The 19,127-nt window shown below is 39.4% G+C and overlaps 1 protein-coding gene across 2 annotated transcripts; it reads right to left on the bottom strand.

The window, feature by feature from the left end:
- Positions 1 to 1,202: 1,202 nt before the first annotated feature.
- Positions 1,203 to 18,719, bottom strand: LOC123078466 (small subunit processome component 20 homolog). Of its 2 annotated transcripts, none has more exons than XM_044500990.1 (31): positions 18,572 to 18,719; positions 18,358 to 18,480; positions 16,138 to 16,295; positions 15,167 to 15,211; positions 14,939 to 15,017; positions 14,794 to 14,867; positions 14,536 to 14,642; positions 13,880 to 14,065; positions 13,362 to 13,565; positions 13,070 to 13,265; positions 12,907 to 12,981; positions 12,468 to 12,817; positions 12,191 to 12,383; positions 11,810 to 12,044; positions 11,410 to 11,740; positions 10,694 to 10,874; positions 10,462 to 10,602; positions 10,111 to 10,372; positions 9,543 to 10,025; positions 8,583 to 9,046; positions 8,042 to 8,178; positions 7,687 to 7,868; positions 7,183 to 7,578; positions 6,976 to 7,101; positions 6,819 to 6,884; positions 4,646 to 6,429; positions 4,285 to 4,564; positions 3,865 to 4,098; positions 2,155 to 2,673; positions 1,907 to 2,042; positions 1,203 to 1,739 (listed from the first exon to the last, which is right to left on the bottom strand). In XM_044500990.1, the coding sequence occupies exons 1-31, from the start codon at positions 18,638 to 18,640 to the stop codon at positions 1,483 to 1,485; spliced, it is 8,073 nt and encodes a 2,690-aa protein (XP_044356925.1). In that variant the 5' UTR covers positions 18,641 to 18,719; the 3' UTR covers positions 1,203 to 1,482. The 2 variants fall into 2 exon arrangements, with proteins under 2 accessions (XP_044356925.1, XP_044356926.1); XM_044500991.1 differs by having other exon boundaries at positions 11,837 to 12,044.
- Positions 18,720 to 19,127: the final 408 nt, after the last annotated feature.

The following is a 19,127-nucleotide window of genomic DNA, read 5'->3' as shown; positions in this document are numbered from 1 at the left end:
AGGTGAATCATCTATAGCGCATGCAGGGAGCTCCGCACATGTGATAATGCCCTCGAGGCGGAGCTAGCGGCGTGCAGAGAAGGCCTAGAGTTGGACTTATATCGGACGAACCTACCGACCGTGGTCGAAATGGATAGTACGGAGGTGGTGACCCTGCTTACAAGACGTCAGCGGGATAGATCGGTTCATCATGCTCTAGTAGAGGAAATCCGCAGGATGGCAAGTCTCGCAATCAAGGAGATTTTTTTATTCACTGTAGTCACTCTCAGAACATTGTTAGTCATGAGTTGGCCGCATACGGCAGTATGGCTTGCTGCCAGTATGGACTTTGTTGTAAACCTGGCTGGGGCTGCCCCCGTGAGCTTAATGGAGATTTCTTTCCCCCGCAAAAAGAAACATAGTAGAAAACAAAAATAAAAGGTGCACTTTAAAATAGAAAGCCCACTTTAAAAAATCAGACTAAAAAATCCAATTTTTTAGAAGGTCTTGTTAGTGTAACAGACGATGCTTGACTTTTTCCGCATGCAAGTTCTATAACTCCATGCATATTTACCTCCGACATGTACAATGGTTGATAAGATAGTCTTATCTTAAGTCTTGCATGTAGTTTAGAAATGACAAAACATTTTGTCTATAATGGGTTATCTCTTAGTCTTATCTTCAATAACTAGTCATTCTTAAAAACATGACGAGACATATTATGCTAAGAGATCATCTCTTGTCTTCTCTTAAATAAGAGAAAACAAGCCTTTTCTCATCAGTATTCTCTATTCCACCTATCACTTATCCTACGTGGCACTGCTAAGATAGCACCATCGTACATGCCCTTAGTGTACCAGACATGCTTGACAATTTTCCATGTGCAAGTTCTATGACTCCATGTGTGTTTACCTCTTATAAAGATAGAAGGTGCACTTCAAAAATTCAGAATTTTTAGAAGTTTGCTTCGTCGGTGAAAAAACATGATTAAGAATAATGAATAATACTCGGAGGTAACGTCGGTGAAAATCAAGATAAATTGTAATACTTGAGGTAACAGGTCAAAATGTTAAGCTCTCCCATAAATATTTGAAGATAGTGCTCTTTCTTCAAAAAAATGCAAAAGCATTTTTGATTAACAGGAGCATATAGCCGAATTGGATTTCTGACACGCCTCCCTCAACCAAAGCCCAGAAGTAGCTTCACCATGTTGCGCATTCAGATTCAGTTCAGTAAAACTTGTAATGAAAGTTTCATCAATATTCATTCAGTGGATTCTACAGGTCGTCAACAAAACTGCAATGGTATAGGCGTAACTTGATTGATATATGCATGTATACATCAAGCATACAAAATTTTCTGCCAGCCATCTAGCACAAATTTTCGAAGTCCAACAGCAGAACACATTGCCACGCAGAAGTGAACGCTGTACAACTTGCTTCTGCTTGATCTTCATCGCTGGCAGAAGTAACTTGTTTGATCTTCATCTAGCACCAACAAAAACTACCTCAACCACCTTCCCATCTTCATCGCTGTTATCTTCCGCTTCTTGTGTTCTCGGTGCTTGGCAGACATACGCAACTTCCTCTTGGCGTGCCGCGCTGGGTCGACCGCTGCAACAAGCTTCTCAGCCTGCTTTCTGCTCTCCCTCTTTGCTTTCAGGTCCTTCCGGACACTGTTGTAAATTTCCACAAATTTCTCAACACCAATGAGATCACGTAGTTTGTCCCTGGTCACCTCTGCTGACTGCTTAACTTCATCTATAAAGCAACACAGCAAAATGTTATTATTGGCATGCCTCATTTGGCGGTAGCACAAGTTTTGGCTAAGAAAGTTAACCTCAAAAGCAAAGGGAACGGAAAAACAGGAAATTGGTACAAAAATACGCAGCATCCCCCCATTTATATGAAGAAGAAAAGGATCATACCACTGATGACTTTCCCAGCAAATCCTTCAGCAACTTTGTACAATGGGGCCAACATGTGAACAGCATAGGTTGAAAATTCAGCTTCAGTGTTTAGTTTTGGTGAAATCGTACTGAAACAACTGAACACGATCTTCATCTGCAAACACAGAAAATATACAGTAAGTATTAAATATCATACGCAATTGCAGGAATAATATTTGCAACGGCCAATGACTTATTGACTTGTGTGATGATGATACGGTGCTTACATGTGCGTCCTCCATCTGCATTGCAATTTTTTCCATTTTCTTCAGGAGAGAAGAAACAAAGAAAGATGCAAGTTCTTCACTGCTGTCAAGGCCAGATCCATCTACGTCAGTGCAAGAGGCAGTGCAGAGGAGAAATGTGTTCTTTGCTTTTCTTGAACCAAGCAATTCAAAACCCTCGAGGAAGGCACCATGATCACAAGAACCAAGGCTAGACCAAAACTGATGCGATGAAGTTGTTTGCTTAACCAACACATGCAAGTTACAGATTGAGTATGCAAGATTGTGTACAATTTTCTTATTTTCTGCAGTATCACTTGGCTCCATCCTCAACTGTTTCAAGAAAGCAGTAGCAATTAGGAATAGCCTGCTTGGTTGGAGAAGGAACGATGATGTGACATCCAACTTCTCTTTTTTCCTCTGCTCTACTGAAGCAAAATACTTGGATACCAGAGCGCTAGAATAAATGCGTAACTTCAAATGGGGATGTATCAGCAGCTTGCAAATTGTCATCCATATCGCCTGCAAGTAAAGTGTGTCATGGTAGCACAAAAATGTATGGGCAGTCAAGGGGTAGCAATCTTAGGGTGTGTTTAGTTTCTATCATGGGGTCGAATGTAATGGGTCAGTTCCGTCCCCAGAGTCCATTCCCGTGTTTAGTTCGTCGAAGGAACCGGAACCCATACGTTCCAGAGAACGGCATATTCCCTGTTTATGTGGAACCGGGTAGTTCCTCGAAAACCAGCGGATGACGCTGCAATTAAAGCTGTACTAAGCATTCTTTCTGTCTATATCTTGTCATGATATAGAGGTGGTTCCGCGTCGTCTGCTCGTTTTCGAGGAACTACCCGGTTCCGCATAAACAGGGAATATAGAACTGTACTAAGCATTCTTTCTGTCTATATCTTGTCATGATATTGATGTAATGCTATATTCCTTTGATGTTAAAGCTGTACTAAGCATTCTTTCTGTCTATATCTTGTCGACGCTGTACTAAGCAAACATTGCGCGGATACTTCAGAAAGTGCGCGTATCCAGCCGGATACTGCCCCGATACTGCCCGATACGTGTCCCGTAAGTATCCCTCGATATTTTGATTTAAAAAAATAAAATAATGTTTGATACTCCTAGGATACTTCTGCGATACGTTTTGGATACCTGAAACCCCTCATTCGACGTGAAATCCCCTCAATAATAAAGGCGCACCTTTTGAAGATTCCCAACATGGGCGTGAGTTCATGTGAAAACATGTCTGTCAATGTTTTTGTTCAATTGAAAGGTGAGCAAGAGAGTCGATGCATTGATTGAAACAGCAAACCTAGGCAAATATCACTGCCAATTAATGGAAGTGGACTGAGCGGAAGGAAAGAAATAGGAAATCGTATTGAGGCATGCTTTGACCTAGAAGCTCCTTAATTTTTTTTACATATTTGTAATAATTAATATATGTAACATCTATATATAAACGTATCCCCGTATCCATGTTTTTAGAAAATTGGCGTATCGGGCGTATCCCCGTATCGCGTATCCGATACGTATCAAAGTATCCGTACAACGTAGTTATTAAAGGGTTTGCTTTCAGTCAAGGAATATAGCATTACATCAATAGCAAAACATGATATTTCTGGAAATAAACTATTAAGAGCACTGCAACAGCTAGTAAAAAGAACACATGATAACATCTAGTAGTGCTCAAAAGGTAATCATACATACCTCTGTATTTTGTTTGAAATACAACTCTGGAAAGTGTTCAAGTAAGTTATCCATCATTAGAATAGAACAGTAAGCCTCTTTCCAAAATGGCAGATCAGTTTCCCCAGTTAAGTCTAGTTGTACTCCTCCAGAAGCGGTGCAAGAAGATTCCATTATTCGCTTCGCAACAGCCAAAATACTTTCAAGATGTTTACCAATTCCTAATGAGCGATTCCCAACAAGTAGACTAATAACCTGTAAAATACAATGAGACTTCTTCAGTTCATGAAAAAGAAAAACTAAATAAATGCAATAATCACAGATGGAAGTACTTCTATGCCCTCCAAATATGTGAAAACGAATTGAGAGCACCATTTGCAAGACGATTTCAAATTCGTTGCATATAGTGTTTGAGAGATCATAAAGGTAATAATCATTAACCTGGGCTGAAGCGCTCCACAAATTCTGTTTTTCACCAGTGTACCAGGAAAGAGAGTACTCAAAAATAGAATTCTTTCCCTGATCACCAATGCGCCCTAACAGCTTCTTGATTGCTGTGACAATCAAAGAAGACACCTTCTGGTGCTGTTCATTTGCCAAGGCAACTACCAGATGAAGAAAAAAAGTTTGACCCTGGTCATCAATAATCCTCTGAGGGAATCTGGTAAGAATATCATGGAGCATTTGGAGCACCGCTTCTCTTCCTGATGCATGCTCATAACTGCAAATTTTCATAGAGTTAGTACATCACACATGCAGTGCCAAAGGCAAGTAGTAGTAGCTGTTGGGGATTCATGCATACCTCAGGTTTGTCAGGAAAAAATCAATATGCTGTTGTAAGCGCTTCCCTGAGAGTGGGTAATTTAGAAAAAACTGTAATAGAATTTGCATACATTGCTGACGTATAGACTCTGTTTGAGTTGTAACCATCAATTCTCCTATCCCAACTACAATATCATAAATCTCAGGGGAAACCAATTTTCTTTTGACAATTGCTTTCAGAAGCGACAAGGCAACAGGTGATGGGTTTGTCTGGAGATCAACAAAAATAGGGAAACGGACAAGCATCTGGAGTTGATCATCTGAAAGTGAAATCCTAAATCCTCTAAGCAAATGAGCAAGTAGTTTCAAACAAGATGTGACCAAATGGCCATTAGAATTTCCAGTTCTCTGAGCAATCTCCATTAGTACACTCTTGATAGAATTTGCATTGTCCTTGAGAGATGGCAAAGGAAGTTTCACCAACATGGCAAGACATCTAAAAGTGACAGAAAGGACACTTTCATACTTGGAACTCAGGCATTTTCCCAGAAGGTTGACAAAAGGATCTAACATAGACAATAGTTGCTCATCTTCCTTGTGCAGCTTGATGCTCTTCAACCGATTGCGCAGCAAAGAAAGTGCAAACCTGGTAAATATATAGGAATTTTGTAACCCACTCTCGCCAAGTTCTAGGAAATTCATTCTGAGAATGTTTTTTTGACCAGGACCAGATTCCATATTCTTTTTGCGCTGAGATTCATTCCCTTCAATGGTATCCTCAACAAGGCCATAAACAAATATAAATAAGTTTGAGGTTTCAGTTGATGGGTTGCACTCAACCCCCAAGGCTATACTGTGTAACATCGCCTCAAGTTTCGTTCTTAATTTTGGAGTAAGGTGCTTCTGAAGATGTGCAGAAATTGGCAAGATTAATTTCGAAGAATGTGTCCTGAATGTAATACTCTGAGCAATCAACTTAAGAGTCTCAAATGACATTCTCTTCTTTGTCTCTTTCATTTTGGAGGCAATTTTCTCAACTTCCTTTTGTTCCGCAATATCTCCAAGTATATCACTCTCAACTACAGACAACAAATCTTGTAAGCAATAGTCAAGACTACCATTCATCTCAGCAGTCACAGTTTTTGATAATAAAAAATGAAGGGTGTAGCCCAGAACATGTAGCTCGTAACCCCTTTTCAGTATCGCCCTCAATATCTTGACCACAAACTGCAGGTAACCAATCCCAAGTTCCTTAAGCGATGCAGCTAAAGCTGACCTTGCTTCATCACGTACGCTTTCAAGACAATTCTTGAGAAAGTTGCAGATTCGATGTATGATGCTTGAAAGTTGTGACTCAAAATAATCCACCGGTAGTAACTTGAGTATTTTGAGTGCTACCAGGTTTATGCTTACATTGACTTTCTCTGGATCGGCTCCTAATAACTTATGGACCTGTGGAAATACTACCTTTCGCAGGTATTGTTGCTTCTCCAAAGAGACTATGGTTGAGGAGAATGTAACGGAAGAATGAGAATCTCCAATCATACCATCAGAATTACTCGAGATATCAGTTGCGGGTTTCATGAAATGGAACACATCTAACACAGCACATATTAGCCTCAAAATGACTTTCTGCTTATCAGGCTTGAGACTCAACTCGCGGAAGCATCTCATCAATATTGTTCTGTAATGCTCCCACTGCACTTTGGCAGCAACAGAAGAAAGTGTATCCAAACATACATCTCTTACATGTTCACCCTTCCCAGCTTTGACATCAAAAAACATATTGAAAAACAGTGGAACAAAGACTTTCATAGTCACGTCCTAAACCAAAAGCAAAAGAATTGAAGTTAGTGGATTAAAAAAAGGAGACAACATGAATCAAATGCTTCATCCATTTGAATTTGTTGTGCCAGCTAATATTGTGTGAGAACTAATGAGCAATATTAGCTTCATAAAGCCAAGAAGAAATAATCCTGCAGCCAAGCAAGATAGTGCACATTGCACCATGGTTAATGTGCTATTTCATACTAAATGGGGTGAGATACACCCCACAAACACCCATTATGGCAATCAATAGCAAAAGATATAGTCATTGACGGACTGAACTTTGAACTTAAACATTCAAACAAATAGGCAGTCATCTGTGGCAGCTATTCATTTCATCTGATACGTATTCCACCAATAAAAACTTGGCAATATTTAATATTTACCTCTGAAAAGTTGGTATCTTTGATTGCCTGCCTGAAAAGAGATAACGCTTTGGATCTTTTACCAGCCTGCATTAATGGAAAAGACCATAAATATAAGAACCACTGTTATTTGTTTGGAACTTTAGACTCTTGAGGTAAACGAATTGAGTAAAATTACCTGTAAATGAATTATGTTGTGGAAAAAATCTTCATCCAGATCGTCTTTACAGAGAGGCCTGAAGGAGTTTAAGGATGGTACATGATCAAAATTATAGACCATCTCCCGAAGTAAAATGATCCACTCCTGAAATTACAAAAGCATTAATTTCTTCTTTTTAGTTAGTAACATCATATAGTTTATACAAAAGGTAGCCAGAATTTACACCTTTTGAACTGATATGTCTTTAGACATCGCTGTTCCCATATTATGAAGGTAAGTTCTCTCTAATATTTGTTGAATACGGCCTTTCGTGCAAATGTTTCTGGAATTGTCTCCAGGTTTAACAGTGGCTGTTTCAACAGAGCCACCGGGGTCACTGTTCATAACTGATGCAGAGAATCCCAGGAATGATTGAAGAGCCCTGGATGCACTTTGCCGGAAAATTAGCTCGTCGGATGACATATCATACACGCAGTGAGATAATATGGCACCTATATGTTCTTCTTGCATGCCGTGAAATAACTGCGGCTGAACCGTATCATATGCTCTGATTCTCATGTCATAATCTAGTTCACCTAGTTCTGAGGTTGAAACCGCATTCAGATCTCGCAGTAACCGAGCCTGTAAGAAGGACCAACTATCACAACTAAGACTGTAAATAGGAAAGGAACAGGTACTGGGGCAAAGCTGACTCAGATGACATTACATCACAAGAAAAGAAATAATTACCAGAGAGGGCATTGAAGACTCATGCAATGAAAGCCCATCATAAATATCACAGATACATAGCCGCTGCTCGAGTCCAACAGTCGCAAGCAATGGATTGAGTGCATTTACAATTTTTACACACACACCGTGTCGTAGATTTTGTATTATTCCCCTTACAACATGTAGAGCTTCCAGACACTCATCTGTTGAATAAAAGACATGATACAGAAGAGGGCAAAACATGTCAAGGGTGCTAGAAGCCTAGAATGTTGCAACCGAGGTGAAAAATAATGAATGATCCCATGTCCCATTTGTGCATGTTGAAATACAAATCAGATGTGTGCACAGGATAAACTTGACTTGAAGATAGGCTTACCAGAGTTCAAATCCTTCTTACTAAAAAACGGAAGGACAAGATCTACAACATGCTCTGCAGCTGAAGGATCTGTGATGTAATTTAGCAATAGTTTAAACAACCTAAGTTCACGTTGCCCAAGCCATCTCCCAGATCTCCTGTACAAATCAAAAGGAACATTCTGAACATAAGCTCCAAAAATGAGTAATAACTTCAATGTGAGGCACCTCCAGGCAAGAAACAGAATGCCCCGAACAATGCACAATTGATGTCACTAATTTAGTGATGCTTGACCATAAAATAACTCTAGTGGTGTAGTGAGTTCTTTTTCTTAAGTTCATAGTTTCTCTCCAAACAATATGGATAAGGTCCAAGCAGAGTTTTCAAAAGAAAAAAACATGAATCGCATCGAGGGAATGATGGTATGTGAGTTAGTAAGAAGACAACTTTAAGGCCCTGACTACTCATAAGAGATGCTTGACCATAAAATAGATCAATATAATAAGAAGACATGAGCAATTCAGTGCCATTTGTCAGACTCCACACAAACAAAAGCATATACCTGTGAAGTTCTTTGCGATAATTAACAAAATCATGGAGACTGTTGAGAAGAACATCCATATGTTGAGCAAGAATTTTCTTCACCGAGTGATCTTCTTGCTGCTCCAAATCATTATCCAGCCTCAATAGATTCTCAACAAACTCAAGTGCATAGGAGGTGATAGATTCTGATGCAGTCCTCACAGTCAAAATAGAAAATATAGCCGGTACAAGGTTATTAGTCCCTAATAGTGGTGCTAATTTTGGGCTCTGACTCATAACCATGAAGCAAGAAAATAAAGAGCTCGGTTTCTCACTACTGCCAGCCTCTTGTCTGAAGCAGTCAATCAGAGGTTTCACAGAAGCAAAAAAAGTACTCCAGAAGTATTCTCCAAAGTCATGACTTTCATACCGACCAAGTGCCAAGGAAACGATTCGAATACATAAGGACCTAAGATCCTTTAACTGCTTGACTGAGGCACTTGCCTGCATAAAAGAGTGAGACAGGGATTAGTTCAGAGAAGATATTCATGATTTGTCAACACAGTGTACGCTACTTTGATCAAAGAAATAATGACGGGTACACACGATAACTTTGAGTAAGACTTTGACAGAACCATCATAACAAACAGTAACAGAGAAGATATTCATGATTTGTCAACACAGTGTACGCTACTTTGATCGGAGAAATAATGACGGGTACACATACGATAACTTTGAGTAAGACTGACAGACCCATCATATCAAACAGTAACTACACTTGTTATATGCTATAAAATATGTTTAACTAGTCTTTCCCTAAAATATCAGATACTTCTAGATTAAATTGGGCAAATCATCAACAATTTTTTTCCAGGAAGAACAGAACAGCTATTTGGTAGTTCCGCCAAACAACATGGTACAGATCTGTAATAACTAAACCAATATTAAAGGTGACAGCACTGCATATTTTTGCAGGTGATGCTTATATAACGTGACACACCTCAGTATCGTCGGCTACTGTCATCTCGTTTGGGCATTCATTCAGATCTATGGAATTGTCAGCTTCCTGGTCATTGGAACAACCATTATCAGGGTGATTTGATTGTTTACAAGGATCTTTCTCATCGCTGCTGTTTCCAAGATTCCGCATGCAACTCTCCAGCAACCGAACAACAATGATCAATAGAGCATTAAGATATGGACCTATATGTGTCATGCCGAAAGTACCAAAAATCTCTTCAACTAAATGAAGAAAACCATTTGCCCTTTTCCATGTAAGACTCTCTAGACAGATGATGGACGAAGTTCCCACGGCATCAGAAATACTTTCAAGTAGGTCGCCAGACTGACAAGAGAACATTTCAAGTTGAAGGCTCCCAGGGATCAAGGACTTTAGTAGTAACGAGAAAAAGAGCTGAAGCTCCTTTGCATCAAACTGCAGAAGGAAACGGAGAATGGCCTTTCGATGGCTAACCCCCGTGTGCTGCACAACAATACAAAACGAATAGAAGTTAGCTTTCACGTGAACTGAAATACAAATATTTCTTTTGCTAACTAAAGATACCAACCTTTCGAGAACCAAGCAGCTTCAGTTTTCTTACTTTAGGTGTTAACACATGAATAACCAAAGGAACAACATGACTTCTGTGACATTTCTGGATAGACAAAGAGTCATGTGAAACTGCCCACGTGGTGAGTTCTTCACGGAGAGTTTTCAAGCCGATCAGATTCTTAAGGTTTTGACTGTATGGGATTAGGAATTCATCCTTGCAGTTCAGAATGCAATCCAATGCTTTTGCTTGTATATCAGGATCACTCTCATCAAGGACCCTGGCAATAAATGTTAATTAGTCATAAATTTCCATGCAGCACCTCACATGCAGGAAATTCATATTAGCAACATTACAAAATTCACAAACCTTTCAGTTAATATTTCCTGAATAATCTTGCTCTGGGACAGTGATCGAGCATTGCGCATTGCTCGCAACAAGTTCAGCCATTCTTTTAGAATCATTTTCCATTGTTTGCCTTTACACTTGTCAGACATATATGAATCAACACTGTCAAAATCAAGATTAAAAAGGGCATTAATAAGGATTGGAGATTCAGTATTCAAGTCTGAGCTGCATAAACAATGTCTTCCATAAATACCTAGTGATGCTGCCATCGGTATAGCCCATGAAGTTTAGAAATAATGTTACAACATGTCGAGAGCAAGACTCAGCAACATCAGGTATCTTTTGGAGGGCTTGAAGCAATAGTGTAGCAATCGTCTCAAGGGGTGTATAATCAAAATCCGTAGCAAGATATAAGCTGAAGCAGTCAATAATAGCTGCAAAAATCAAAGATTGAAATAAGAAATGGTAAAAGCACTTAAGCACATAAACTCGACTTCAAGATAATTACTTAACCATAAGTCCATAACAAACAAAAGGTCTGCAGTCACTACTGTTGCATGCTTATTGACATCCAAATACCATAACACTTAATCAATCCACCAAGCATCGTTTCACAAGTTTGGGTCTCCTAAGGCCAATTAGTAGGAAATAAAAACTTGGTGAAAGCTTGAAAAGTTATATGTGCAGTTTACCAAGACAGAGGCACAAGCACAACAGTCTCAACACAATGGGATGCAAAGCCACAGTGTCTCAACATACTCGTCAACTCCCATATAGAGCAATAAAAATTATTTCTTTCTATTTGTCCTCTTTAACATAAATAGAGTCAGAAATACAGCAATACAAGAGATGGACAGGAGAAACTCAAAATGAAACATGCAGTGAATGAGAACAAAGGTAAATGGAGCATAGGGGTGGGTTTACATAGAAGAAAATACAAACAGAAAATTACAGATGGATGAGACATACATTCTGGGTGGGACACAGCTAGCAGCTTCTCTTGGTTTCTCACGGTTAGACCCTTTGACTGATAAACTGCAATAAACTGAATAAACTGACTCCAGACAAGATCCTTGTGTTTGCTAACAAGGACAGCAAGACAATCCAGTGCTGGTGGCCACAGATCACTAAATCGATTGTATAAGATGCCAATAATCCCATGCAAGAGAAGAGGTATGTAATCATCATGAACCGTATTAGAAGATAGACTCATTTGTATCCGAGAAACAAAGATAGCAATTTTGCGGCTAGTAGATACTGAAACTGGAGTTGATTCAACAACGAGAAGAGTATCGACAACCTGATTTCAAGGGAGATGTTAGAATAAAAACAGCAAATAGCAAGTGAAATATTAGCTGCCAGAATGTACATTAGTGTATTTAAGTTCAAGAGTTTCCTCTGCAGAATCTTCTGCTTTCCGCCTCTTATGTGGCCGCTCATCATCTGAGCCTAGGCGTTGATCCATCTTTGCATAATAAGATAAAATCCTCAATGTCAAAACCCGGACATTCTTATTTGGACTGCTCAAGCTAGCACCAAAGATACAGAATGAATTCAAGAGATTCTGTGGATCGAATTCTTCCATCATCCCCAGGGAAGTTGCTCTGCTCACAGAAACAAACAAAGAGAATTGAATAACCGTGAAAATTGATCAAAATAAGTACTCCCTCTGTCTCAAAATATAAGTGTCAAAAAACCTCTTATATTTTGAGACAGAGGGAGTAGAAAGTTAGAGCAGAAATAACTTTACCCATGTAGGGAATCCAAATATTCAGCTACAGCAGAGAGTACTTGCGGACATGTGCTGTGCCTCTTGGCAAGAGATAGGAAGAAACTTAATTCTGATTTTTTACCGACGTTAACCAGCAGTAGTTCATGGTACGATAATAATGCTGCACCGAGTAGACTTCTCCAGGTATTCTTCGGAAGACCACTAATGCTATCTGCATGTCGACAAAAATTGTGCCTTTTCAGAAGACTGCAGATGGTTAATGTAACAAAGTACATAAATCTTCAAGTACAATCACCTTCTTCCACCTCAAGTAACAGATCAAGGCTGCGAATAAACTTATTCAGCATTGCTAAACTATCTTGAGGGGCGTCTTTAACATTTGAGTAGCAGCGAACAGATCCCCATAGTATAGCAGCTTCCTTTGCACTGACCAGATTACTCGAATGATTGCCTGTCTTGACTATATCATCTACAAACTCTATCCATAAACGGACATTTGAATCACAGAACTTGTACACTTTCTTCTCCCGATCAAGATGACTACCATCAATGTCATGAGTTACTCCATCTGTTGCTTTCTTAAATAAATGCAGAAGGATAAAGAGAACTTCCTCGGGTGAAGTCTCAAGAATATTATCCATTGCACTGCAAGGCATAAAATTGCAGGGTCAAATCTTAATGTGTGGAATTGTACAAGTACTATTTGAAGTATAACAACAATTACTAGTGCATACCTCAGTATCTGACTCTCAAAAGCTTTTATAATTTGTGGCCCTTTCATGCAAAGCTTTTTCATAAAGGCAACCGCACTGAAACGTCAGAATTAAACCGTGAGCTGTGCTAGATTGCTTTTGGAATATAAATAATATGACCATGGGTTCTACAGGCATAATTTACCTCAAATTGGTTAGTTCAAATACAGGGGCGTATATGATGGATAAATTGCAAGAAATAACTGGAACATCCAAAACACAAAGAAGAAAGTCCAAGATACTCCCAAGAAACTCAGATGAAGAAGCTTCTCCTGTCCTGATACCAGGCCTAACATACTTATGAATCAGCAACTTAACAAGTTCAAGAACATCAGCCTTGTCTGAAAAGGGGGAAAATACAGAAAGATATTCTAATTAAAACTACCAACATTACTCAAAACAATAAAAAGCATATGGATGGTGAGACAAGCTCTTACCAAGCATATCACTCTGCTTGCTGTTTTCTAGAGCAAATGTAAGAAAATCAATCATGTGTTTCAAGTGCCCCAAACAGTCATCCTTAATGCAGCTTTTGATTTCTTTAAACAAGCAAGTATATATCAACGCCAACTCTTTCTGATCCACTTCGTTGCATAATCTATGGATAACACCAGTTATGACCTCACGAGTAGTAGAAGACCCTGCATATTGTATTAATCCAATGATTACATTACTGAATAATGATGACAATATAAACGAAAATAGCCATTTGCAATACAAACATCGCCATTCGTATAATTCACAAAGGATATTTTCAGTTACTAAATCATGGTTAGAACGGTAGACAAATCTAACTCAGTGAATCAACAATAGATGCGTGCAGTTTAATTAAACTGAAACGATAATGAGATAGCCAATAAAAAAATCAACATATAGGATCAGTGGAAGTACAAGGCAATGCAGCTAATGGGCACAAAAATTACAACAGTACATCGTCTACAAAATGTTATCTGACCATCTGGGAATTTATTGTCGATAGTGGTACATATTGACTTGCTCAACAAGAACTCCATGACATTTCCAGCTCTTGAGTGAAGCTTTGTGTAAGTTCCTCTCATTACGTGCCACAACAACGCAGTCACCCCGTCTATCCGTATAGGTGACGATTTTTTAGCAGCCTCAAACAGAGCTTTCCTTAAACCTAAAAAACAAAAGGGGGGGATAAAGGTAGTTAATATAACAGAAGATAATATACCTCATAACAAGGTCTGGCATCATAGCAGCATTCCCCACACCTGCGCTTCCAACCCAAAAATATAAATACTTGGAGGCTGAGTTTAGAGTGTCTGGCTTAACTGGTGGGGCTGAAGCGAACAATATGTATTTCACAAAGGAAGTGTTCTAGATATGACTTACATAAAATAATGTGCCTCAACAAAAATAAGCCACTGAATTGCTGAGTACTTGCATACAACATGAAGCTAATGCTAAGAAAGATTAAATTCAGAAGTCTGGTAATCCACCAAATTGGAGACAAGATTTACAATATCATCGCACAGTAGGCAGGCAGAAGCATCACCACTCTTCTCTAATCGAGCAAAGGCGGGACTATTCCCGCGGTTAAACATGCTATCCAGTTCAGAGAAGGACAGAAAAAAAATAGAACAATACCTTCTGTTAGTTGATCGTTACGTGCATTCCTCAGCAAAAATGAAACAGATTCAGCCATAAATTCTCTCACATAATCCTTTGGGAAAAATCTCAGCGGAGATGTGATCCTTCAGAGATGATAAGGAATTTGCAGTAAGTTTGATGGTGTTAAAAAATGATACACGCAAGTTGTTTACTCTATCCTGGTGAAGAGATAATAAAATGGGTTCGAGTTTTAAAAACGTACGTAGATCTCATTTCTTGCAGACAAAAACTAACCTGAGAATCTGAACAACATCTTTTACTAGATACTTCTGCAAGTACATCATTATGCGTGACCAAGATGTGAAGACCTGAAATGCAACACATCATTATGTCTTACTGAACCACAATATGTTAAAATCAGAATAATAAGATATTCTACCTGCTCCAGGATTTCAGGGTCACGATCACCCCCATCACTAAGGAGAGCCAAAATAGCACTAGCGTGTCTTGCTAGAAACCTGCAATCAACAAAATGGGAAGAAGTTTAAACCCTCTTAAGAAAAAGAACCAAACAAGAATGGCCACCAAAGTGAACAAGGAAGTATGAAGCCATAAGTAAACAATCATGCTAGATGAATATTAATACTATTTGAATTAGGAAACTCACGGCAAAAATTCCTCTAGAATATCCCTGGCGAATTCTGCAATTAACCTGCATGTAAACAAAAAATCACTTTAGACCTCCAATAATAGCTAAAATAGTAATTAACACCAACAAGACACAAGAATGTAGAAAACAAACATAACATTTGAACAAGCTGACTCTAGTACATGATACTGAAGTCCAGAGCTATGTATTAAAGATACCCACAGCAAATTTGAAAATGACGCCAGAATACTGAACAAGGAAATTCAAGATCCCCTCAGTAAATTTCAAAATCAAAACAGAAATATGGGACTGGCAAACTAAATGAGGGATACTCTAGGTGGAAGTTTACTTTAGGTATCACATAACAAAGAAGTTTAAACATTATATTGCATCATGCAAGGGCCAGCGCATTGCAGTTCAGTATAGCCCTGCTGACACTCATTTGAAATCTTTGAAGGCCAGGCTTGGCATCATAAGCAAGGAATAAGTTAGTATGTTTGATTGCAGACGATACAATATTTCGACCAATCCACTCATGAGAGAGTAGTTCAGCACACCTTTCCCAAATCCCACATGTTAATGTTCAAAAAACAGTTTAAGTGATCCAAAAATATTACATAGCCTCAGTTCAGTAAGCTCAATTTAACTATGTACCAGAGCATACATACGCATCATATAGCATATACAACAGCCATACAACTATATACAAACAAGTCCACAACAACTCCAAAGCAGCAAGTCCTGGCAGATGATCGAAGAGGATGTCAAATTTGGGTTCCTTTCCAGCTTTCTTTGCATGAAAGCTTTTGGAAACAATGTGGGACGCGGCATCTAACTTAGATCCCAAATGAAAATATTCAGTGTAATACCAGTCATTCTATCTGTGACCCAAACCCAAAAAACATGGAAAGGCAAACGACAGCACATAACATGTTTTAAGTACCAAGTCACTCCATTCAAATAGATTCGTGAAACGATGACCCACTTACATGAATATTGGCTCGAGGGACAATCGTGCCGCCATATTTACTCGTTGTAGCAGCCCAGAAAATATTTTCTCACGGTGCAATACGATTTGTGGCAATGTCTGCACCAATGGTATCATCTCATCGTAAAACGAGATGAAGTCTTCTGCAGTATTCAGCTCCTAAATCACAAGAACAAGACAAAATTAAGAGGATAGCAGAATGTTTGTCAATCACTAAAGATGTACGATTCACGGAATAAACTTCCACAGAAGCTAGACAGAATACAAACTCAGAAATGTCTCCATGTGTTAGGAACCTTAATTCTAGATCACTACAGGTCATTGCACAACCAGCCACAATAGGTATGAATGAGCAAACATCATCGTCACAGCAACTTCTCACTCTCACGGTCTCACAATCATACAAACCTAAACTCCAGACATTCAAAAATCACAACCAACAGCTGAAAAAAAATTCAGTAATGACCACCACTTATCATTCCACTTCTAAAATCTGAAAAGTAGTTCCTCAACCTCCTATGAAAAATATAGATGTTGACAGAGCATTTCAGATCCTAAATGCAGAATCTTAATCTAAAATATAATATTGCCATCGACCGATTGGAAGATTAAGGACGTCCTGTGAAATTTGAAACACTTACTCCTGAAGTCTACAATTATAAGCTTAGGAAGCTAAGGACATTTCTTTGAAATTCAGAAGTCTACAATTGCTCCTAAAGTTCCAAGCTTCGTCATCTGGAGTTGAACAGGGGTGTGGGGACTAGCATAGTTCCGCCAAGGTATACTTAAGAATTGGTGTGTGCATGAAGTGCAGATAAGAAGATAATTTGGGTTAAATTGATATTTATTTTAATTTTGTTCTTTTTGGTTTCGCAATGGCATGGACTTCTCAGTTGACTGGGGAGTCATCTCAAATTTGCAATGTAGAGTTTAACACATCCTCAGGTGTAGGTCTTCCAAGTGCTTAGAAAGTTTGAAGTGATCGACAAATGACACGCTGGCCATAGTTTTCATGGATCAGTGTTTTATAATGGCAACTGGCAACTTGAGTTTTTAACACCTTGGCTTAGGTTAGAGCTGTTTGGGGTTGTAATATTCCAATTTGTAACGAGTTGGAATGTTAGCCTGCTGACCGCAATAAGCAAATCATGCTACCAACGAAGACTGAATGGGTGATCTTCTTCATTTACTTTGTTTTTCTATTACTATGTGTTATGTGTAATATGCAACGTGAGTTATGTTTTTTTTAGTTATGCCATGAAGTCTTTGTGTCATCAGTATTCTGGAAGACTGAAAAGTAAGATGAATCATTAAACTGTTCCACAGATTATGTGGGCTTAAAGGAGCGTGGAATGGGACAACGAATGAGTTGGAGTGGGCGAGTGGCTATAAGGACTTTTGCATGTTGGTGAATTACTGTTGTTATTATTGGGGGATGGTTAGGACAGTATATGCATGGTTGTGGCTTCTGTAAAGATATATCCTCCCTCTGTAAAGAAATATAAGAGCATTTAGATCACTAAAATAGTGATCTAAACGCTCTTATATTTGTTTACAGAGGAAATACATAAATATATTTCTCCCGTTTTGATGTATCCATTCTCTTGGATTATTAGTTTGTGTGAAGAAAACAGTTTGAACTGGTTCCTATGTTTGGGAATCAAAAAGATGTAACTTTCAGACAAGTCAACTGCTGGGTGGATATTTAATTGTGGATATTGAAACAACAAAGGGATGATCATTTGTCAATTTATGTTCCTTTAGTGGTTTGGATTTCATTGCTATGTGTAACTGGAATTCTGCAGTGGATCTAGGATCATGATGTTGCATGAGTAGTTGCAGCCTTTGGACATCACCATAATATATCATACAAGGTTTGTGATCTCCTGAGATTCGAAACTTAACCAATAACATGCAAGGCACATAATAGAAATACCACAGTATATGTCAAATTCATACAAAGCAGGTAAGAAGATTTGTCTTGGCTGGTGGGATCTAAATCTTTTGAGTTCTGTTTCCACTGATATCCAAATTGGAAACTGTTGCAGTGCATCTATCACATTTATCGAACTATAGGAGAATCAAAAAAAATAAACTAATTAAGGCGATTAAGCTTTCCCAATGTTCTAGGCAGCAAATTAGCTTTCCGGTTGCTCCAAGAGTTGAATTTTGCACACAGAAGATACATAAAAAAGCACGAGAAAGAAAGAAAAATGCATACCCTCCACTCCACCAGAGCATCGAGGAAAAACGAGGAACCGCTCGAGGGCTCCGCCTTGACCTCATCGATGCTACGGTAAACATTGATGTCTAATTCCTCCACCCGCTTTGTGAAGCTCTTGAACTGCACAAACCGACACAGACCTCATTAGCAGCCGTAAATCCATCCATGAGCTCGATTTACCGGGGAGCGAAAGCGCGGCGGATGCTCTTACCACGAAGCGCTTGCGGCTGGAAGAGGACGTGTTCAGGCACTTCACGGCCGCGTACGACGGGGTCGCCATGGGCGCGGCCGGCGAGGAGGGTGGGAGGAGGGGGGGGGGGGGAGGGTGCTACAAGGGGGAGAGGGGAAGGGAGGCGCGTGAGAACATGTGGGGGCGGAGGTTTAAAGCGACGAGCAGCCTAGGGTTTTGTGGCGGTGGAGAGGAAGAAGACGAGATGGCCTGTCACACCTACGCGGGCTTCGTGACTGGGCTTTGATGAATGAGCTCTGCTAGCTACAAGGCCCAACAGCTATTTTACAGCAGTTCTGAAAAATCGGTCAGAAGTGGGAGCAACTAGTTAACGAGCGCTCCTTCGGCAGCCTGGCAACAATCAGCGCCACTTGGCGCGCTCTCAGTCATTCGCCACGTGTCGCGCTCTGGACGTTCCTTCCGGATTTTGTCTTTTTTATTTTTTCGCACGCGTTTTCGGCTTTTTAACGGGTTTTTTCTGGGGTTTTTCGACGTTTTGGTTTTTCCCCGGTCTTTCTTAGCTTTTCGAAAAAAAATG

The sequence above is a fragment of the Triticum aestivum genome, chromosome 3D (genome assembly GCF_018294505.1).
Source record: "Triticum aestivum cultivar Chinese Spring chromosome 3D, IWGSC CS RefSeq v2.1, whole genome shotgun sequence".
NCBI classification, from domain to species: domain Eukaryota; kingdom Viridiplantae; phylum Streptophyta; class Magnoliopsida; order Poales; family Poaceae; genus Triticum; species Triticum aestivum.
The sequence above is the reverse complement of the archived record's forward strand: the minus strand, read 5'-3'. Positions and strand labels throughout refer to the sequence as shown.

Coding starts and splice junctions, on each gene's coding strand:
- LOC123078466 (XM_044500990.1), bottom strand. CDS start 18,640: ATGGCGACCCCGTCGTACGCGGCCGTGAAGTGCCTGAACACGTCCTCT. Junction 15,212..16,137: donor TCCCTCGAGCCAATATTCAT/GTAAGTGGGTCA, acceptor GTTTACATGCAG/GTTAATTGCAGAATTCGCCA. Junction 13,566..13,879: donor CGACAATAAATTCCCAGATG/GTCAGATAACAT, acceptor TACAATATGCAG/GGTCTTCTACTACTCGTGAG.